Source organism: Triticum aestivum, chromosome 7B (genome assembly GCF_018294505.1).
Source record: "Triticum aestivum cultivar Chinese Spring chromosome 7B, IWGSC CS RefSeq v2.1, whole genome shotgun sequence".
NCBI lineage: Eukaryota > Viridiplantae > Streptophyta > Magnoliopsida > Poales > Poaceae > Triticum > Triticum aestivum.
In genome coordinates, this window is record NC_057813.1 from 140,347,427 (window position 1) to 140,370,727 (window position 23,301).

Consider the following 23,301-nt stretch of genomic DNA (forward strand, 5'->3'; position numbering starts at 1 on the left):
CCAAGAATTCTATATTATTTCCCATCAAAAGTATGTCATCTACATATAATATGAGAAATGCTACAGAGCTCCCACTCACTTTCTTGTAAACGCAGGCTTCTCCATAAGTCTGCATAAACCCAAACGCCTTGATCATCTCATCAAAGCGAATGTTCCAACTCCGAGATGCTTGCACCAGCCCATAAATGGATCGCTGGAGCTTGCATACCTTGTTAGCGTTCTTAGGATCGACAAAACCTTCCGGCTGCATCATATACAGCTCTTCCTTAAGATAACCGTTAAGGAATGCTGTTTTGACGTCCATTTGCCATATCTCATAATCATAGTATGCGGCAATTGCTAACATGATTCGGACGGACTTAAGCTTCGCTACGGGAGAGAAAGTCTCATCGTAGTCAATCCCTTCAACTTGCCGATAACCCTTAGCGACAAGTCGAGCTTTATAGATGGTGACATTACCATCCGCGTCCGTCTTCTTCTTAAAGATCCATTTGTTTTCTATCGCTCGCCGATCATCGGGCAAGTCAGTCAAAGTCCATACTTTGTTCTCATACATGGATTCTATCTCGGATTTCATGGCTTCTAGCCATTTGTTGGAATCTGGGCCCGCCATCGCTTCTTCATAGTTCGAAGGTTCACCGTTGTCTAACAACATGATTTCCAGGACAGGGTTGCCATACCATTCTGGTGCGGAACGTGTCCTTGTGGACCTACGAAGTTCAGTAGCAACTTGATCCGAAGTACCTTGATCATCATCATTAATTTCCTCTTCAGTTGGTGTAGGCATCACAGGAACATTTTCCTGCGCTGCACTACTATCCTATTCAAGAGGTAGTACTTCATCAAGTTCTACTTTCCTCCCACTTATTTCTTTCGAGAGAAACTCCTTTTCCAAAAAGGATCCGTTCTTGGCAACAAAGATCTTGCCCTCGGATCTTAAGTAGAAGGTATACCCAATGGTTTCTTTGGGGTATCCTATGAAGACGCATTTTTCCGACTTGGGTTCGAGCTTTTCAGGTTGAAGTTTCTTGACATAAGCATCGCATCCCCAAACTTTTAGAAACGACAGCTTAGGTTTCTTCCCAAACCATAATTCATACGGTGTCGTCTCAACGGATTTAGACGGTGCCCTATTTAAAGTGAATGTAGCTGTCTCTAGAGCGTATCCCCAAAATGATAGCGGTAAATCGGTAAGAGACATCATAGACCGCACCATATCCAATAGAGTGTGATTACGATGTTCGGACACACCGTTTCGCTGAGGTGTTCCAGGCGGCGTGAGTTGTGAAACGATTCCACATTTTCTTAAGTGTGTACCAAATTCGTGACTTAAATATTCTCCTCCACGATCTGATCGTAAGAATTTTATCTTTCAGTCACGTTGATTCTCTACTTCATTCTGAAATTCCTTGAACTTTTCAAAGGTCTCAGACTTGTGTTTCATCAAGTAGACATACCCATATCTACTCAAGTCATCAGTGAGAGTGAGAACATAACGATATCCTCCGCGAGCCTCAACACTCATTGGACCGCACACATCGGTGTGTACGATTTCCAACAAGTTGGTTGCTCGCTCCATTGTTCCGGAGAACGGAGTCTTGGTCATTTTGCCCATGAGGCATGGTTTGCATGTGTCAAATGATTCATAATCGAGAGACTCCAAAAGTCCATCAGCATGGAGCTTCTTCATGCGCTTGACACCAATGTGACCAAGGCGGCAGTGCCACAAGTATGTGGGACTATCGTTATCAACTTTACATCTTTTGGTATTCATGCTATGAATATGTGTAACATTACGCTCGAGATTCATTAAGAATAAACCATTGACCATAGGGGCATGACCATAAAACATATCTCTCATATAAATAGAACAACCATTATTCTCGGATTTAAATGAGTAGCCATCTCGTATCAAACGAGATCCAGATACAATGTTCATGCTCAAACTTGGCACTAAATAACAATTATTAAGGTTTATAACTAATCCCGTAGGTAAATGTAGAGGTAGCGCGCCGACGGCGATCACATCGACCTTGGAACCATTCCCGACGTGCATCGTCACCTCGTCATTTGCCAGTCTCCGCTTATTCCGCAGCTCCCGCTATGAGTTACAAATATGAGCAACGGCACCGGTATCAAATACCCAGGAGTTACTACGAGTACTGGTAAGGTACACATCAATTACATGTATATCAAATATACCTTTAGTGTTGCCGGCCTTCTTATCCGCTAAGTATTTGGGGCAGTTCCGCTTCCAGTGACCCTTCCCCTTGCAATAAAAGCACTCAGTCTCAGGCTTGGGTCCATTTTTGACTTCTTCCCGGCAACTGGTTTACCGGGCGCAGCAACATCTTTGCCCTCCTTCTTGAAGTTCTTCTTACCCTTGCCCTTCTTGAACTTAGTGGTCTTATTGACCATCAACACTTGATGCTCTTTCTTGATTTCAACCTCTGCTGACTTCAGCATTGAAAATACTTCGGGAATGGTCTTCACCATCCCCTACATATTGTAGTTCATCACAAAGCTCTTGTAGCTTGGTGGAAGCGACTGAAGGATTCTGTCAATGACCGCCTCATCCGGGAGGTTAATGTCCAGGTGGGACAGGCGGCTGTGCAACCCAGACATTTTGAGTATATGCTCACTGACAGAATTGTTTTCCTCCATCTTACAACTATAGAACTTGTCGGAGACTTCATATCTCTCGACCCGGGCATGAGCTTGGAAAACTAGTTTCAGCTCCTCAAACATCTCATATGCTCCGTGTTGCTCAAAACGCTTTTGGAGCCCCGGTTCTAAGCTGTAAAGCATGCCGCACTGAACGAGGGAGTAATCATCAGCACGTGTCTGCCAAACATTCAAATCGTCTTGCAGTGCTGGGAGAGCAGGTGGGTCACCTAACGGTGCTTCTAGGACATATTGTTTCTTGGCAGCTATGAGGATGATCTTCAGGTTCCGGACCCAGTCCGTATAGTTGCTGCCATCATCTTTCAGCTTGGTTTTCTCTAGGAACGCGTTGAAGTTCATGTTGACATGAGCGTTGGCCATTTGATCTACAAGACATATTTTGCAAAAAGTTTTAGACTAAGTTCATGATAATTAAGTTCATCCAATCAAATCATTTAATGAACTCCCACTCAGATTTGACATCCCCTTAGTCATCTAAGTGTTACACGATCCGAGTCGACTAGGCCGTCCGATCATCACGTGAGACGGACTAGTCATCGTCGGTGAACATTCTCATGTTGATCGTATCTTCCATACGACTCGTGTTCGACCTTTCGGTCTCCGTGTTCCGAGGCCATGTCTATACATGCTAGGCTCGTCAAGTTAACCCTAAGTGTTTTGCATGTGTAAAACTATCTTACACCTGTTGTATGTGAACGTAAGCATCTATCACACCCGATCATCACGTGGTGCTTCGAAATGACGAACTTTAGCAACGGTGCACAGTTAGGGGAGAACACTTCTTGAAATTGTTGTAAGGGATCATCTTATTTACTACCGTCGTTCTAAGTAAACAAGATGCATAAAACATAATAAACATCACATGCAATTATATAAAGTAGTGACATGATATGGCCAATATCATATAGCTCCTTTGATCTTCATCTTCGGGGCTCCATGATCATCTTGTCACCGGCATGACACCATGATCTCCATCATCATGATCTCCATCATCGTGTCTTCATGAAGTTGTCACGCCAACGACTACTTCTACTTCTATGACTAACGCGTTTAGTAATAAAGTAAAGTAGTTTACATGGCGTTCTTCAATGACACGCAGGTCATACAAAAATAAAGACAACTCCTATGGCTCCTGCCGGTTGTCATACTCATCGACATGCAAGTCGTGATTCCTATTACAAGAACATGATCTCATACATCACAATATATCATTCATCATTCATCACAACTTCTGGCCATATCACATCACATGACAATTGCTGCAAAAACAAGTTAGACGTCCTCTAATTGTTGTTGCATCTTTTACGTGGCTGCAATTGGGTTCTAGCAAGAGCGTTTTCTTACCTACGAATAACCACAACGCGATTTTGTCAACTTCTATTTACCCTTCATAAGGACCCTTTTCATCGAATCTACTTCAACTAAAGTGGGAGAGACAGACACCCGCCAGCCACCTTATGCAACTAGTGCATGTTAGTCGGTGGAACCGGTCTCACGTAAGCGTACGTGTAAGGTTGGTCCGGGCCGCTTCATCCCACAATACCGCTGAAGCAAGATAAGACTAGTAGCGGCAAGCAAGTTGACAAGATCTATGCCCACAACAAAATTGTGTTCTACTCGTGCAATAGAGAACTACGCATAGACCTAGCTCATGATGCCACTGTTGGGGAACGTTGCAGAAAATTAAAAAATTTCCTACGGTTTCACCAAGATCCATCTAAGAGTTCATCTAAGCAACGAGTCAAGGGAGTGAGTTTGCATCTACATACCACTTGTAGATCGCGTACGGAAGCGTTAGATGAAGCGGTGATGATGGAGTCGTACTCGTCGTGATTCAGATCACCGGAGATCCTAGCGCCGAACGGACGGCACCTCCGCGTTCAACACACGTACGGAGCGTGTGATGTCTCCTCCTTCTCGATCCAGCAAGGGGGAAGGAGAGGTTGATGATGATGGCTCCAGCAGCAGCACAACGGCGTGGTGGTGGTGGAACAGCAGCACTCCAGCAGGGCTTCGCCAAGCACGTGACGGAGGAGGAAGAGGTGTAGCATGGGGAGGGGGCGCCAGGACTTCAGGGTGCGGCTGAAACTCTCCTCCCCTCCCTTTATATAGGCCCCCAGGGGGGGTGCCGGCCCTGGGAGATTCAATCTCCCATGGGGGCGGCGGCCAAGGGGAGAGGAGTGCCCCCCAAGGCATGGGGTGCGCCCCCCCCCCCCCACCCTAGGGTTTCAACCCTAGGTGCAGGGGGTGGGCTTAGGGGGGCGCACCAGCCCACTATGGGATGGCTCCCCTCCCACTTCAGCCCATGGGGCCCTCCGGGATGGGTGGCCCCACCCGGTGGACCCCCGGGACCGTTCCGGTGGTCCCGGTACAATACCGGGTGACCCCAAAACTTTCCCGATAGCCGAAATACCACTTCCTATATATAATTCTTTACCTCCGGACCATTCCGAAACTCCTTGTGACGTCCGGGATCTCATCCGGGACTCCGAACAACATTCGTTATACTGCATACTCATATTCATACAACCCTAGCGTCACCGAACCTTAAGTGTGTAGACCCTACGGGTTCGGGAGACACGTAGACATGACCGAGACGGCTCTCGGGCAATAACCAACAGCGGGATCTGGATACCCATGTTGTCTCCCACATGCTCCTCGATGATCTCATCGGATGAACCACGATGTCGAGGATTCGAACAACCCCGTATACAATTCCCTTTGTCAGACGGTACGTTACATGCCCGAGACTCGATCGTCGGTATCCCAATACCTTGTTCAGTCTCGTTATCGGCAAGTCACTTTACTCGTACCGTAATGCATGATCCCGTGACCAAACACTTGGTCACTTTGAGCTCATTGTGATGATGCATTACCGAGTGGGCCCAGAGATACCTCTCCGTTACACGGAGTGACAAATCCCAGTCTCGATCCGTGCCAACCCAACAGACACTTTCGGAGATACCTGTAGTGCACCTTTATAGTCACCCAGTTACGTTGTGACGTTTGGTACACCCAAAGCACTCTTACGGTATCCGGGAGTTACACGATCTCATGGTCTAAGGAAGAGATACTTGACATTGGAAAAGCTCTAGCAAAACGAACTACACGATCTTGTGCTATGCTTAGGATTGGGTCTTGTCCATCACATCATTCTCCTAATGATGTGATCCCGTTGTCAATGACATCTAATGTCCATGGTCAGGAAACCATGACTATCTGTCGACCAACGAGCTAGTCAACTAGAGGCTCACTAGGGACGTGTTATGGTCTATGTATTCACACGTGTATTACGATTTCCGGATAATACAGTTAGAGCATGAATAAAAGACAATTATCATGAAAAAGGAAATATAATAATAATCCTTTTATTATTGCCTCTAGGGCATATTTCCAACAGATGATGACGACGGCGACGAATCCCCCTCTCCGGAGCCCCGAACGGACTCCAGATCAACCCTCCCGAGAGAGATTAGGGCTTGGCGCCAGATCCGTATCATAAAACACGATGAAACTTTCTCTCTGATTTTTTTCTCCGTGAAACGGAATATATAGAGTTGGAGTTGAGGTCGGTGGAGCTCCAGGGGGCCCATGAGGCAAGGGGCGTGCCCGGGGGGAGGGGGAGTGCCCCCCACCCTCGTGGATAGGGTGTGGGCCCCCTGGCCTTGACTCTTTCGCCAGTATTTTTTATATTTTCCAAAAGTTATCTCCGTGGATTTTTAGGTCATTCCGAGAACTTTTGTTTTCTGCACAATAAATAACACCAGGGAAAAAGTGTTTGGAAAGTAGATACAATAGAGACGTATCAACTCCCCCAAGCTTAAACCTTTTCTTGTCCTCAAGCAATTCAGTTGACAAACTGAAAGTGATAAAGAAAAACTTTTACAAACTCTGTTTGCTCTTGTTGTTGTAAATATGTAAAGCCAGCATTCAAGTTTTCAGCAAAGATTATGAACTAACCATATTCACAATAACACTTAGGTTTCATGTTTACTCATATCAATGGCATAATCAACTAGCGAGCAATAATAATAAAATTCGGATGACAACACTTTCTCAAGACAATCATAATATGATATAACAAGATGGTATTTCGCTAGCCCTTTCTGAGACCGCAAAACATAAATGCAGAGCACCTTTAAAGATCAAGGACTGACTAAACATTGTAATTCATGGTAAAAGAGATCCAGTCAAGTCATACCCAATATAAACTAATAGTAATGCATGGAAATGACAATGTGCTCTCCAGCGGGTGCTTTTTAATAAGAGGGTGATGACTCAACATAAAAGTAAATAGATAGGCCCTTCGCAGAGGGAAGCAGGGATTTGTAGAGGTGCCCGAGCTCGATTTTAAAATAGAGATGAATAATATTTTGGGCGGTATACTTTCACTGTCAATGCAACAACTATGAGATCTTGATATCTTCCATGCTACATACATTATAGGCGGTTCCCAAACAGAATGGTAAAGTTTATACTCCCCCACCACCAACAAGCATCAATCCATGGCTTGCTCGAAACAATGAGTGACTCCAACTAGCAACAGCCCTGGGGGAGTTTTGTTTAATTATTTCGATTTGCTTTGATCTTTTGATCATGGGACTGGGCATCCTGATTACCAGCCATATTCTTGTGAATGAGGAGCGGGGTCCACTTCCCTTGAGAATAAACCACCTAGCATGGAAGATACAGACAGCCCTAGTTGAAACATGAGCTGCTCGAGCATACAAAACAGAATTTCATTTGAAGGTTTGGAGTTTGGCACATACAAATTTACTTGGAACGGCAGGTAAATACCGCATATAGGAAGGTATGGTGGACTCATATGGAATAACTTTGGGGTTTATGGAGTTTGGATGCACAAGCAGTATTCCCGCTTAGTATAGGTGAAGGCTAGCAAAAGACTGGGAAGCGACCAACTGAGAGAGCGACAACAGCCATGAACATGCATTAAAATTAATCAACACCGAGTGCAAGCATGAGTAGGATATAATCCACCATGAACATAAATATCGTGAAGCCTATGTTGATTTGTTTTCAACTACATGCGTGAACATGTGCCAAGTCAAGTCACTCAAATCATTCAAAGGAGGATACCATCCCATCATACCACATCACAACCATTTTAATAGCATGTTGGCACGCAAGGTAAACCATTATAAGCTCCTAGCTAATTAAGCATGGCATAAACAACTATAATCTCTAATTGTCATTGCAGACATGTTTATTCATAATAGGCTGAATTAGGAACGATGAACTCATCATATTTACAAAAACAAGAGAGATCGAGTTCATACCATCTTCTCTCATCTCGATCAGTCCATCATATATCGTCATTATTGCCTTTCACTTGCACGACCGAATGGTGTGGATTATAATAATAATAGTGCACGTGCATTGGACTAAGCTGGAATCTGCAAGCATTCAATTCAAGGGAGAAGACAAGGTAATATGGGCTCTAAGTTAAATCAACAATCATGCAAATGAGAGCCACTAAACATTTTCATTATGGTCTTCTCCTCTCGACCCCCAAAGGAAAGAAAAGAAATAAAACTATTTACACGGGAAAGCTCCCGACAAGTAAAAGAAGAACGAGAAATCTTTTTGGGCTTTCTTTTAATTACTACTACAAGCATGGAAATTAAACTAACTAATTTTTTTGTTTTTCTTAAGGTTTATTAAACACACAAGAAGAAAGCTAGAAAAAGAAATTAAACTAGCATGGATAGTACAATGAAAAAGTATGAGCACCGACAACTAGAATGAGTGTGTGAACATGAATGTAATGTCGGTGAGAAATACGTACTCCCCCAAGCTTAGGCTTTTGGCCTAAGTTGGTCTATGGCCATGGATAGCGGCTACTCTCCCCGGTGTACTGAGGAGTGTCATCTGGATACCACTGAATGGCGATCTCCTCTGGATCCCACTGATAACATGATGGACGATAAGGGTCCAGTGGTGGTTCCGGCTCAGGCTCTGGAGCGGATATCTGGCCTCGATGCATGTACACAGCCTTCGGCAAGACGAGGTAATGGCCTGCAGTTAAATCAAACAAAGAAGACGCATGCAAAATAATAGTCTCATTATGTTTCTTATTAAATCTCAGGTTATACAGGAGCATTTTATCATCATTGTCAATAATAAACTCATGCGCTACCATGCTCCTGTAATCTAAAAAGGTAAGAGGTAGCAGTGTCTCCTCTTTCTCATCATGCCTAATAGGTATCTCGAAATGTTTAGCAAGGTGTGCAGCATAGATACCTCCAAAGATGGGGCCCTTGGTATGGTTCAGGCTTAACCGTTTAGAAATAACGACACCCATACTAAAAGTGTTATCACAAAATAAGGCATGGAACAGAATAATAATATCAGGAACACTGAGGTTTCCACAGTTTCCGCGACCAATTAAGCATCGACTAGCAAATATGGCAAAGTAGCGTAAAACAGGAAAATGTATGCTAGTTATTCTCGCATCGGAAACCTTCCTCGATTCCCCTACAGTAATAGTGTCAATAAAACCATCCACATCTTTATGATGTGGTTCATCTAGGCTACCATCAAAGGGTATTCTACAAATCGCGCAAAAATTACATAATGACATTTCCTTAGCCTCATCATATAAATGAAAAGCTACTGAAGGAGGTGAATTCTTAGGATAATAGTAAAAGTTTTGCACAAAATTATTGGTGAGTAAGAGATACTGTTCAATCCGGTCATGGAGGAAATCGGTGAGGCCCGCATTTTCAGCCAAAGAATAAAAGTCTTCATAAATCCCGGATGCTCTCAGGAAATTATCACAAGGCTATTCACACGGCCGTACTTCCGCTACACGAGGAAGATTATACTTGGCCTTTTCTTTCTCCTTAGCTTGTTTATCCTTGGAGCTTTGGCTAGAAGAGCCCCTCAAGAACAATCTCTTCATCTTTTTCTGAAAATTTCTGAAAATTTTAGTAACTTCAAAATAAAAGTGAATCAAACTAAATAAGATTGATAGCAACTACTCCCACAAGTGCCTAGAGCCTATATCATGCATTACAATTACTTGGGACCTCATAAATTTGACATGCAAGCTCAAGAACAGGGTCACCTAGGCAGCAAAAATTTGCAATGAATAAAGCACTAGAACAAAAACTAATTGGACCATTGGAGGAGTCACATACCAAGAACAATCTCCCAAAGCAGTTTTGTGAATGGAGCTTTGAGCAAGGAGATCGAAAATCGCAGCAAAATGAGCTAGAACTCGTGCTTGAGCTGGATGGGGATTTTTTGGGAGGAAGATGGAGTGTGTGGGTGCAGGAATAAGTGGAGGGGGCCACCATGGGCCCACGAGGCAGGGGGCGCGCCCTAGTAAGAGTGGGCGCGCCCTGGACCCTCGTGGCCAGGTGCTTGCCCCCCTGCTGTGTTCTCAGTGCCTAAAATCCTCAAATATTCCATAAAAATCATACTAAATTTGCAGGGCATTTGGAGAACTTTTATTTTCGGGATATTTTTTATTGCATGGATAATTCAGAAAACAGACAGATAATACTATTTTTGCTTTATTTATTCTAAATAACAGAAAGTAAAAAGAGGGTACAGAAGGTTGTGCCTTCTAGTTTCATCCATCTCATGATCATCAAAAGGAATCCACTAACAAGGTTGATCAAGTCTTGTTAACAAACTCATTCCGAATAACATGGAACCGGAGAAATTTCGAATAACACTAGGTTACCTCAACGGGGATATGAACATCCCCAATAATAAGAATATCATATTTTTCTTGACAGTAGGAAGAGGAAATTCAAAACCTCCAATAATGATAGTTGGAATTTTTCCAATAGAATTGATGCTATGAACTTGAGGTTGTTTCCTCGGAAAGTGTACCGTATGCTCATTACCATTAACATGAAAAGTGACATTGCCTTTGTTGCAATCAATAACAGCCCCTGCAGTATTCAAAAAGGGTCTACCAAGGATAATCGACATACTATCGTCCTCGGGAATATCAAGAATAACAAAGTCCGTTAAGATAGTGACATTTGCAACCACAACAGGCACATCCTCACAAATACCGACAGGTATAGCAGTTGATTTATCAGCCATTTGCAAAGATATTTCAGTAGGTGTCAACTTATTCAATTCAAGTCTACGATATAAAGAGAGAGGCATAACACTAACACCGGCTCCAAGATCACATAAAGCAGTTTTAACATAGTTTCTTTTAATGGAGCATGGTATAGTTGGTACTCCTGGATCTCCAAGTTTCTTTGGTATTCCACCTTTAAAAGTATAATTAGCAAGCATGGTGGAAATTTCAGCTTCCGGTATCTTTCTTTTATTTGTAATGATATCCTTCATATATTTAGCATAAGGATTTACTTTAAGCATATCAGTTAAGCGCATACGTAAGAAGATAGGTCTAATCATTTCAGCAAAGCGCTCAAAATCCTCATCATCCTTTTTCTTGGATGGTTTAGGAGGAAAGGCATGGGTTTCTGAACCCATGGTTCTCTTTCTTTACCGTGCTTCCTAGCAACAAAGTCTCTTTTATCATAACGTTGATTCTTTGATTGTGGGTTATCAAGATCAACAGCAGGTTCAATCTCTACTTCATTATTATTGCTAGGTTGAGCATCAACATGAACATTATCATTAACATTATCACTAGGTTCATGTTCATCACCTGATTGTGTTTCAGCATCAGAAATAGAAATATCATTGGGATTCTCAGGTGTGTCTACAACAGGTTCACTAGAAGCATGCAAAGTCCTATCGTTTTTCTTTTTCTTCTTTTTAGAAGGACTAGGTGCATCTAAATTATTTCTCTGAGAATCCTGATCAATTCCCTTAGGGTGGCCTTCAGGATACAAAGGTTCCCGAGTCATTCTACCAGTTCTAGTAGCCACTCTAACAGCAAAGTCATGTTTATTATTTAATTCATCGAGCAAATCACTTTGAGCTTTAAGTACTTGTTCAGCTTGAGTGGTAACCATAGAAGCATATTTGCTAATGAGTTTAAGTTCATCTTTAACTCTAGCAATATAATCACTCAAGCGTCCAATCATGAAAGCATTACTCTTTAATTCTCTACCAACATAAGCATTAAAACTTTCTTGTCTAGCCATAAAGTCATCAAATTCATCTAAGCATTGGCTAGGAAATTTAGTAGATGGGATTTCAAATTTATCGTATCTATAGAGAGAATTTACCTTTACTACCTGTGTCGGGTTATCAAGACAATGCGTTTCTTCAACAGGCGGTATATTAAGACCATGTATTTCTTCAATAGGAGGTAAATTCTTAACATCTTTAGCTTTAATACCTTTTTCTTTCATTGGTTTTTTTGCCTCTTGCATATCTTCAGGACTGAGAAATAGAACTCCCCTCTTCTTCGGAGTTGGTTTAGGAATAGGCTCAGGAGTTGGATCAATTGGCTCAGGAATTGGTTCAGGAAGAGTCCAATTATTTTCATTAGTCAACATATTATTCAATAACAATTCAGCTTGGTCGACTGTTCTTTCCCTGAAAACACAACCAGCACAACTATCCAAGTGGTCCTTGGAAGCATCGGTTAGTCCATTATAAAAGATATCAAGTATTTAATTTTTCTTAAGAGGATGATCAGGCAAAGCATTAAGTAATCGGAGAAGCCTCCCCCAAGCTTGTGGGAGACTCTCTTCTTTGATTTGCACAAAATTATATATTTCCCTCAAGGCAGCTTGTTTCTTATGAGCAGGGAAATATTTAGCAGAGAAGTAATAAATCATATCCTGGGGACTACGCACACAACCAGGATCAAGAGAATTAAACCAAGTTTTAGCATCACCCTTTAATGAGAACGAAAATATCTTAAGGATATAATAATAGCGAGATTTCTCATCATTAGTGAACAGGGTGGCTATATCATTTAACTTAGTAAGATGTGCCACAACAGTTTCAGATTCATTGCCATAAAAAGGACAAGATTCAACCAAAGTAATTATCTCAGGATCAACAGAGAATTCATAATCCTTATCAGTAACATAGATAGGTGAAGTAGCAAAAGCAGGGTCATATTTCATTTTAGCATTTAGAGATTGTTGCTTCCATTTAGCTAATAACTTCTTAAGATCATATCTATCATTGCAAGCAAGAATAGCTCTAGCAGCTTCTTCATCCATAACATAACCCTCAGGAACAATAGGCAATTCATTCTTAGGGGGAGAACCTTCATCATCACTATCATCAATAATTTCATTCTCTCTAACCCTAGCAAGTTGTTCATCTAGAAATTGACCTAATGGCAAAGTAGTATCAAGCATAGAAGTAGTTTCATCATAAGTATCATGCATAGCAGAAGTGGCATCATCAATAACATGCGACATATCAGAATTCATAGCAGTAGCAGGTTTAGGTGTCGCAAGCTTACTCAAAACAGAAGGAGAATCTAGTGCAGAGTGGCAGTTCCTTACCTCCCCTCGTACTTGAGGGAAAAATCTTAGTTCTTTCATCTTTCAAGTCCCTCATAGTGATCAGCAGATATAAATCCCAAGTGACTTAAAGAATAGAGCTATGCTCCCCGGCAACGGCGCCAGAAAATAGCCTTGATAACCCACAAGTATAACGGATCGCAACAGTTTTCGAGGGTAGAGTATTCAACCCAAATTTATTGATTCGACACAAGGGGAGCCAAAGAATATTCTCAAGTATTAGCAGTTGAGTTGTCAATTCAACCACACCTAGATAACTTAGTATCTGCAGCAAAGTATTTAGTAGCAAAGTAGTATGATAGTAACGGTAACAGTGGCAAAAGTAACGATAGCAGTTTTGTGTAATTGTAACAGTAGCAACGGTAAAGTAAATAAGCAAAGAACAATATGTGAAAAGCTCATAGGCATTGGATAAGTGATGGATAATTATGTCGGATATGATTCCTCATGTAATAGTTATAACATAGGGTGACATGGAACTAGCTCCAGTTCATCAATGTAATGTAGGCATGTATTCCGAATATAGTCATACGTGCTTATGGAAAATAACTTGCATGACATCTTTTGTCCTACCCTCCCGTGGCAGCGGGGTCCTAATGGAAACTAAGGGATATTAAGGCCTCCTTTTAATAGAGTACCGGACCAAAGCATTAACACATAGTGAATACATGAACTCCTCAAACTACGGTCATCACCGAGAAGTATCCCGATTATTGTCACTTCTGGGTTGTTGGATCATAACACATAATAGGTGACTATAGACTTGCAAGATAGGATCAAGAACTCACATGTATTCATGAAAACATAATAGGTTCAGATCTGAAATCATGGCACTCGGGCCCTAGTGACAAGCATTAAGCACAGCAAAGTCATAGCAACATCAATCTTAGAACATAGTGGATACTAGGGATCAAACCCTAACAAAACTAACTTGATTACATGGTAAATCTCATCCAACCCATCACCGTCCAGCAAGCCTATGATGGAATTACTCACGCACGGCGGTGAGCATCATGAAATTGGTGATGGAGGATGGTTGATGATGACGACGGCGATGAATCCCCCTCTCCGGAGCCCCGAACAGACTCTAGATCAGCCCTCCTGAGAGAGATTAGGGCTTGGCGGTGGCTCCGTATCGTAAAACGTGATGAAACTTTCTCTCTGATTTTTTTCTCCGTGAAACGGAATATATAGAGTTGGAGTTGAGGTCAGTGGAGCTCCAGGGGGCCATGAGGCAGGGGGCGCGCCCAGGGGGAGGGGGCGTGCCCCCCACCCTCGTGGACAGGGTGCGGGCCCCCTGGCCTTGATTCTTTCGCCAGTGTTTTTTATATTTTCCAAAAGTTATCTCTGTGGATTTTTAGGTCATTTTGAGAACTTTTGTTTTCTACACAATAAATAACACCATGGCAGTTCTGCTGAAAACAGCGTAAGTCCGGGTAAGTTTCATTCAAATCATGCAAGTTAGAGTCCAAAACAAGGGCAAGAGTGTTTGGAAAAGTAGATACGATGGAGACGTATCAATGTCTCCGCGGCAACGGTGCCAGAAATTATTCCTGCTACTTGTGAACTGCGTTGGGATTTCCCCGAACACGAGGGGATGATGCAGTACAATAGAGATAAGTATTTCCCTTAGTTAAGAACCAAGGTTATCAATCCAGTAGGAGAACCAATCAACACCTCGTTAGCAGCACCTGCACACAAACAACAAATCCTTGCAACCCAACGCGAACAAGCGGTTGTCAATCCCTTGACGGTTATGAGCAAGATTAAATTGTATGGTATTTGATAGACAAATCGGACAAAAATGGAAATAAAATAAATAAAGTAAAAATGCAGCAAGGTATTTTTAGTTTTAATATATGATAAAAGATAGACCCGGGGGGGCATAGTTTTCATTAGAGGCTTCTCTCATTAAAAATAGCATATGGTGGGTAGACAAATTACTATTGGGCAATTGATAGAAAAGCAAATAATTATGACAATATCCAAGGCAATGATCATACATAGGCATCACATCCGAGACAAGTAGACCGAAACGATTCTGCATCTACTACTATTACTCCACACATCGACCACTATCCAGCATGCATCTAGAGTATTAAGTTCATAAAGAATGGAGTAACGCCTTAAGCAAGATGACATGATGTAGACAAGATAAACTCATGTATGAATAAACTCCATCATTTTATCCTAAATGACAATAATACATATGTGTCGTGTCCCCTTATGTCACTGGGATTGAGCACTGCAATATCGAACCCATCACAAAGCACCTCTCCCCATTGCAAGATAAAGCAATCAAGTTGGCCAAACCAAAGCAATAGATTAGAGAAGAAATATGAAGCTATAGTAATCATGCATAAAGGAGTTGAGAGAAAACTCAAATAATAATCATGGATAGATCTGATCATAAACTCACAATTCATTGGATCCCAACAAACACACCGCAAAAAGTGATTACATCGAATAGAACTCCAAGAACATCAAGGATAACATTGTATTGAAGAACATTGAGAGAGAAGAAGCCATCTAGCTACTAACTATGGGCTCGTAGGTCTTTGGTAACTCACACATCACCGGAAGGGCAGCAAGTTTGATGTAGAACCCCTCCATCATTGATTCCCCCTCCGGTAGAGTACCGGAAAAGGCCTCCAGATGGGATCTCTCGAGAACGGAGGCTTGTGGCAGCGGAAAAAGTATTTCATGGACTCCCCTGTTGGTTTCATGGTTTTTGAGAATTTATAGAGGTGGAGTTAGGTCAAACGGAGTCACATGGGCCCCACGAGCCACCAGGGCGCGCCCTAACCCCTTGGGCACGCTCTGGTGCCTCGTGGGCCACTGCTCCATCTTCTCGTCCCCTCCCGAAGCTTCCAGGGTCTCTTATGTCCAAAAAATTACCAAAAAGTTTCGTGGCATTTGGACTTCATTTGGTATTGATATTCTACAAAACCAAAAACAAGCAAAAAATAGCAACTGGCACTAGGCACTAAGTTAATAGGTTAGTCCTAGAAAATGATATATAGTTGCTTGCAAATGTATATAAAACATCTAAGATTGATACTATAATAGCATGGAACAATCAAAAATTCTAGATACGTTGGAGACGTATCAGATAGCCACACTCGTTTAGGGTGTCAGGCAGTTTCCCAATAACCATGTTCTATAGGCACGACAGCCCCCGATGCACTCACGAGAGGGCTTACTGGATTTGAAGAGGATAGGAGGCGGCGGCTACTGAACTTGATGCCAGTTACGACGCAGTTGCCCCTCTCGACCGTGCGGGCCATAGCAGAGGAGGCGGTGAGTCGGGCCGACGAGCGGCTGCAGTTGCTCCTGTTACTCTGGCTAGTGAGCCTTCCTCCATGGCCGATCATGCCTCCTTGCTCCGGTCGGTGAGCTTCCCTCCATGACTGACCCCATCCTCATTTGCCGTTGCACCAACCCCTGCCGCTTTCCCCCCGCATTCGCGGCCTTTTGGTTTCATGGCTTCGTGTTGTGGTGGCTGACAAGGGAGAGAGATTGAGGAGGGAGGGGATTTGGCGAGGGGCTTTCAAGGACACAACCTGACCACGCCTCCCGCAAACAGCACAACACACGACGCAGCCAACTGCTCTGCGGCTCCCGCATGACGCGGGAGGTGGGCAACGCGCGACACAAAGCCTTAGGAGTGGTCCACCCGAGAAAATGCGACCCAGCTAATGGAGGATCCGACGAGCGGGGCCAGGAGTAGCGGTGGCCCACCCATCATTGCACAAACGCGGGTGGACATGCTCCGGCCCACCCCTCCACAGCTGACGCAGGACACAATAGCCCCCACAATGCAAGGCGCAGGCAGCGCGCGAGGAGCGGCCCTCCAAAAGCGGTTCGTCGGGCATGTGGGACTGAGGGTACCCAGGCCCGTCTACCTATGGCCCAATGCGCAACGCGTAACTCGGGCCGACGGGCGACCCGCCACCGAACTTCATGAGTAGGACCCTCGTGAGGCCTAGGTCAGCAAGTGCCTCGGGAGGATCGAAGGCGCCACCAGGAGCCCCGCGAGGCCCTCTCGCGGGGCTGTCTCCCTAGGCCGCCTCCCGAGGCCCCTCGCGGAGGCAAACAAGTTTCGCGCGGTGCAGAGTCTTCATGTGGGTGACGCGCTAGGCGACAGGTGGTGCCAGAGGTCGCGCCAGCAGGCGCGGATGAGGAGGTTTTCCTCTTCCGTGCTAAGGGAGCAAGGCCAGCCACCAGTTCCCAAAGCCGTTTCCAAAGGTTGCTTGGTCGGTGCAAGAGGACCAAGACGGCGAGTGCACCAGGGCGGATGTCATTCCCGAGCCCACCAGCGCATCACGGCAGGAGGCTTTTGCAGGCGAAGATCACTTTGTGCGTTTGGTTTATTTGGTTTACATGGTTCGGTTTATACGGTTTTTCGGTTTGTACGGTATTAATACTTCGGTAAATACGGTATGAAATTAAAATATGGTTCGGTTTCGATATATACCAAATTATTTCGGTATGGTTTCGGTATATACCATAATAACCAAAATTGACGCGAATTTGAAAATGAGGTAATAACAATTTACAGATTTATGACTCAAAACACATACTATTTTACAGAAATAGTATATAACTATATATACAAGTATATATGCATGAATGGATTTATCCCTTGATAGTGATGGACGTTCTTAGCATTTTTGAAAGAGAGAAATGACTATGTTACGAGAAAATGTACGTGTTTGGCTGTGAATTTAGCTCATGTAGAAGAAAAATGATAACTTGTATGGTTGTTTGCCTCAAGAAATATAAATTTATTTTTCACCTCGGTTTATTTGGTTAACCATTTGGTTTTTTCAGTATATACCATAAAAACCAAAGTTCAAAACGGTATGAAAAGTTCATACCATATCAAAACCATAAACCATAAAAACCATAAAATTGGTTTGGTTCGGTTTATTTTCGGTATGGTTTTTCGGTTCGGTTTCAAAATGCACAGAGTGAGGCGAAGACCACCTTTAGTCAGGATAAACTGCTCTCCTGACCCCCTTCAAAGTGGCCGTTGTGGCAACCCTTCCCGCCAAGTATTTTCGGGGGAAGAGGACCATAGGCACGATATAAAAGGAGGGCAGGCTGCCGCCGTAGAGGAGGTGGATCCACCCGAGAACTTGAGCACACCATTGTACTCTCTCCCTCAAGCAATCTAGACAAGCAGGAATAGGGTCTTACACCGCGAGATGGCCTGAACCTGGGTAATTGCAGTGTCCATAGCTCTTCTTCCTTAGCTCGTGCTCGTTGCAGCATCGCCGTGAGGTGGTGAGGGCAGAGTAGGGCCATAGGAACAAGCGCACCCCGGAGTTTGAACCTCTTGGGTCGAGAAAACTCTAACCTACACCGTGTGACATGCAGGCAGGGCAACCGACAAGTGGGATCAGGGGCGGCACTGGCCCACTCGTCATAGTCAAAGCACATACGCCGGTGTAGAAACCGGGTGCATGCGCTCCGGCCAACCCCTCCGAGGCTTGCCCACGACGCACGCCGCCGGTCAGCGTGAACAAGCCACGCGACGCGCGAGGAGTGGTCACTGAAGATCTTTGAACCCAGCCAAAGGAAGAACTCGGTGAGCCCATTGGTCATCGGATTCCACGCAGGATCGTTGGATCAAAATAGGCAGTCAAATCGAACGGGCCACACGAGCGCACTAACCAGACCAGAGGCGATCGAACGGGCAGAACGGCACGAAATCGAGGGAGCCCTCAGATGGGCGGGTCGGCCAGCCTTCTTATAGGTTAATAGGTTAGAACAATAAAACAAAAAAGAGAAAATGAAAAAGTAAAAGTAAAAAACGAAAACGAAAAAAAGGGGGCGCCCCGCCTCGCGCATGGGCCGGCCCAACAGGGCGCGCAGGGGGGGGGTGCGAGGGTATGCGCTGCCGCGACTGGTGGCGCCCCACGCCGCGAATGCTATTTATCGCATTAAGCGATCGTGCGAGCATGTTTCGCTGAAGGTTGTAGACTAGTTGGGCCGGCCCATTTTTGCGCAGCGTTCGAACCAAAAAGGTAACGGAAAATAGGGAGAAGCGGGGAGCGATCTCGGGTCGCTAGGGAAAGAGCTCGTGACGCCAGGCCACTGCGCCAATGACTTTGCACATGGTAAGTTGGTGGCACGTTCCTTACTTGAGAGAACGAATTCGGTTATTTCTATTTTTTATGGGTTATTTCTGTTTTTTCTTTCTACGTTGATAGCGTTTTCTTCATTTTTATTTGGTTTCTTTTTATTCTTCTCCAATTTTTGTATGGTTTTCTTTCTTTTCTCCTTTTTTTTGGTTTTCTTTCTTCTTCTTCATTTTTTGTTTTTTTCCTTATGTTTGATTTCTTTTTCACACTACATTTTTGTATATGTCAAAAATGTTTTTTTAATAAGTGACCAACATTTTTGGCACACACGTACATTGTCCGAACGTTTTTTAAACATTTTTAAATACTATTTCAACATTTTAATACTTATTAAACATTTTTAAATACTTCTTCAACATTTTTTAATACTTATTTAGACATTTTTAAAATACTTGTTCAACACTTTTAATACTTATTCAACATTTTTAAATACTCATTTAAAAAAACCATACACTCGTTCAACATTTCTTTAATAATTATTCAACATTTTTCAAATACTTGTTCAACATTTTTAGTACTTATTTAACATTTTCAAATACCTGTTCAACATTTTTGAAATCTTGTTCAACATTTTTTAATACTTACTCAACATTTTCTAGATATTTGTTCAACATTTTTCCAAATGTCTTTAAAAGTGTTTATTAATAGTGTGTGTGTGTGTGTGTGTGTGTGTGTGTGTGTGTGTGTGTGTGTGTGTGTGTGTGTGTGGAATATTTTTAAAATATAAAGAAAATTACGAAAATAAAGCAAGAAAGAGAACATAAAACAGAAAAAAAAAACTCTCCAAGCGGATGGGCCGGCCCATTCTGGGGCTGCCCCGACGCGAGAGCTACCCCCCGCTCGCTTAAAGCGAGAAATAGGGGCGCCCGCCCCACGCTCGGTATAGCAGCTCCCGTCCACTACCTTGCTCCTCGCCGCAATCCCCACATTCATAGCGAGAATCCCCAAATCCCAACCCTGACTGACGACCGGCGGATCTGTTCCGGCGCCTCCTCCCGCCGTCGACCATGGCGTCTTCCAACTCCGGCGGCATCCCCATCAATGTCAGCGACTCCCCCTTCCTCCCCTCTCACCCACGACCCTCGATGCCACGAGCGCGGTTTAGGATTTAGCGGCGAGCCGGGTCGGGTTCCTGGGGATCGCCCGACGAAGAGACTGGTGTTTGTCATCTCCACCGGTTCTTCCGGGGATTTTCCTGCTTCGAACTGCATGATTTCTCTAGCGCTTGCAATTTGGCTGGCCTTAGCTTCCGCTTCCTAGCCGCTTTGTAGAGATTATTATGGAGTATAGGCGTATAGCCTCCGTTTGGGGAAAATAGGTAACTTTGGATCAACAGGTGAAACGGCCCGCCGTAGTTATCTCGTTCAAATTTGCACCGCGACATGCAGGACAGTTATAATCCGTAGATATCTCGCCTCTAAATTTCTGATGGACGTGGCAGTATTCCCCTAGTCCATTTCATGGCTATGGGGTCAAACAGGGTTTTAGCGAGTTTGTTCATTCAATATGTGCTTTGTCAATTGCAGGCGGAACAGGATTCGGACGGCTCGGCCCAGAGCACAGCTGATATGACTGCTTTCGTATGTATTTTATCTTCCTTTTGAGTTTATATAGATTGTAAATTTGAGGCGTAATTCTCGCTCATCTTTTGCTTTTGCCCACTGCTTGCAGGTGCAAAATCTTCTAGTTCAGATGGTAAGCCTTACTTTTGTTTGCAGTGCACTGTGCGTGTGAGTCCACCTACTTTTCTCTTACTGAATCTGATTTCCTTGCAGCAAACCAGGTTCCAAACTATGTCAGAGAACATCATTACAAAGAATATCCTTATAAACCAGTTCATTCTTGCATTTTATTTCACTTTTACTTCATTCGGTTTTCTGGTCACAGTTTTTTTTTAGATAACGCATTTTCAATCACAGGTGAACATTTGACTAATATACTCATGTTCTACTAGATCGTTGATTTGTCCATTTGTAAGGGAAAACTATAGTGCAAATGCATGACCCATTCCCGTAGTAACTGAGGATCTTTAAATTTTGTGAATTTAATTAGGCGGGTAGCCCATGTGCAAACTTTCAAACCCTTGCAGACTGCTATCTTCTTTCTTTGGTGTTCCTTAACTTCTTAAAAGTATGGAACAAGCACTCATATCGTTTGCTAACATGTTAGAGCTGATGTATGGGGCCATTTCTTTAAGAGTGACACTAGGGACTAGTGGTACTAGTTTTGAATAAATAATAATGCCATCTTTGTTATCAGCATTGACACCATTTACCACCCTTTGAAATGTTCACTTTTCGAGCACTTACTGATATGAACAACAGGATATTATTGTCTACATATGCCTCCCGGCTTTTTGTATAATCCTTAACCAGTACTTACTAGATGAAATGGGTGCAAGAATCGATGAATTGGAGTTGAGCATAAATGACCTCAAGGCTGAAATGGGCAGCGATGGTATGACCCCTACTAAAGTGAAGGACGAAGAATCAAAGCCAGCAGACAGCTCTGCCTGAGTCAAGCAGAAGTAGCAGAAGCAAGTCGTATTAGTCTTGGGTTCATGTCAATATCATCAGCCATTCATCACTAACTTCATGCATGTTATGAGATGTTATTCGCACTGTTATATGCATTTGAGATATGCAGTACCTTTCGATGAGAGATTTCTCTGTACGCATTGATGCTTGCTGAGTGGTCTGCTATAAATTTTAGTACCCAGAAATGGCTTTATCATCCCCTTCCTAAGGGGCACTTTTTTCTAGAGGATGGAACTAACGCAAATAAGGGGGAAATGTGGCATTTTTTTTTAAAGGATCAACTTAGTGTGGTGCTCGTTTTCTTCGAAAGAGCCCTATTATCAGTCTTGCAGCAAAACTTGACTATGCCATGAGCTATGCGATGCATAACAAGCCTGGCACAGTGTAAGCATCATTTACCGCGCTTTCATGTTTTCTTAAGGCCATTGTAGTTGATAGTTGGGTGATATTTTCAGGGTGCCTAATACATACAACACATAATCCCCATAAAATTATTGTGTGTGCAACATTGTTGCAGCAGTTCTTTCTGTAACATGTCGCACCGTTTGAACCATGCTTGCACAACAAAAAATTCTTCGGTGTGCAACAAACGCCCATTGGGTGATATTTTCGGGGTGCCTCATACATACAACACATAATCCCCATAAAATTATTGTGTATGCAACATTGTTGCGGCAGTTTTGTATGTAACATGTCGCACCGTTTGAACCATGCTTGCACAACAAAAAATTCTTCGGTATGCAACAACCGCCCATTTGTTGAGACCATAGCGTAAAAATTGTGTCACATCTTACACCATGAAAAATAACGCAAGCAACATAGAGAAACAATCGTGCAGAGATAAAGAAACATATTTGGAACATAAACTCGAAATTGAATGGTTGCAACGAAACATTGATGTAAACAACAAACACCTTGCTTTCAACAATGGAGACGCCAACTTCACCAACTCGGACGACATCATACTTATTCCCCAGTCCTGATGTCTTACATGATATGGGGCAAGCTACTAGGGTGACCCAATCTTCACGAACTGAAAGTGGATTTGAGAAGTGACATAAGAATCAAGGGCAAAATAAAGGGAACGCAAGTGAAAAATCACTCGTAGGACAAGGTCCACATCGGTTACTCCTCGACCCAAGTCAATCTAAGAAGTACATCTTAAAACCAAAAACAATAAAGAAAATAAAAGGTGAACAAGGGTAGTTCTTCCCCCAAATCTCTAGGAGAGATGGTGGTCTTAAGAGATACTCCCTCTGTTCCTAAATATAAGACGTTTTGGTAGTTCAAAGGGAGTAGTTTTCCTCAACTTCTGAGAAGTGAAGGTCTTGAAATCCACAAGATTCTTCTTCAATTAGAGGGTGTTTGTTTCCAGGGACTTATTGGTTTAGGGACTTAAAAAAGTCCCTATAAGTCCCACCTAAACCAAAACACAAGGGATTTATTGTGGTGATCTGGGACTTATCAAATAAGACTCTCAGG

At 43.3% G+C, this 23,301-nt stretch overlaps 1 protein-coding gene across 1 annotated transcript; it reads left to right on the forward strand.

Moving 5' to 3' along the window:
- Nucleotides 1-20,155: 20,155 nt before the first annotated feature.
- On the forward strand, nucleotides 20,156-22,012 carry LOC123161621 (heat shock factor-binding protein). The gene is made up of 5 exons (XM_044579435.1): nucleotides 20,156-20,325; nucleotides 20,809-20,862; nucleotides 20,954-20,977; nucleotides 21,058-21,100; nucleotides 21,665-22,012. The coding sequence occupies exons 1-5, from the start codon at nucleotides 20,290-20,292 to the stop codon at nucleotides 21,796-21,798; spliced, it is 291 nt and encodes a 96-aa protein (XP_044435370.1). The 5' UTR covers nucleotides 20,156-20,289; the 3' UTR covers nucleotides 21,799-22,012.
- The last annotated feature ends 1,289 nt before the right edge of the window (nucleotides 22,013-23,301 follow it).

What these genes read in the sequence shown, in the direction of transcription:
- LOC123161621 (XM_044579435.1), top strand. Translation starts at nt 20,290, where the DNA reads ATGGCGTCTTCCAACTCCGGCGGCATCCCCATCAAT. An exon ending in CAGCTGATATGACTGCTTTC is followed by an intron (nt 20,863 to 20,953) that starts GTATGTATTTTA and finishes CACTGCTTGCAG; the next exon opens with GTGCAAAATCTTCTAGTTCA. An exon ending in AGAGAACATCATTACAAAGA is followed by an intron (nt 21,101 to 21,664) that starts ATATCCTTATAA and finishes ACCAGTACTTAC; the next exon opens with TAGATGAAATGGGTGCAAGA.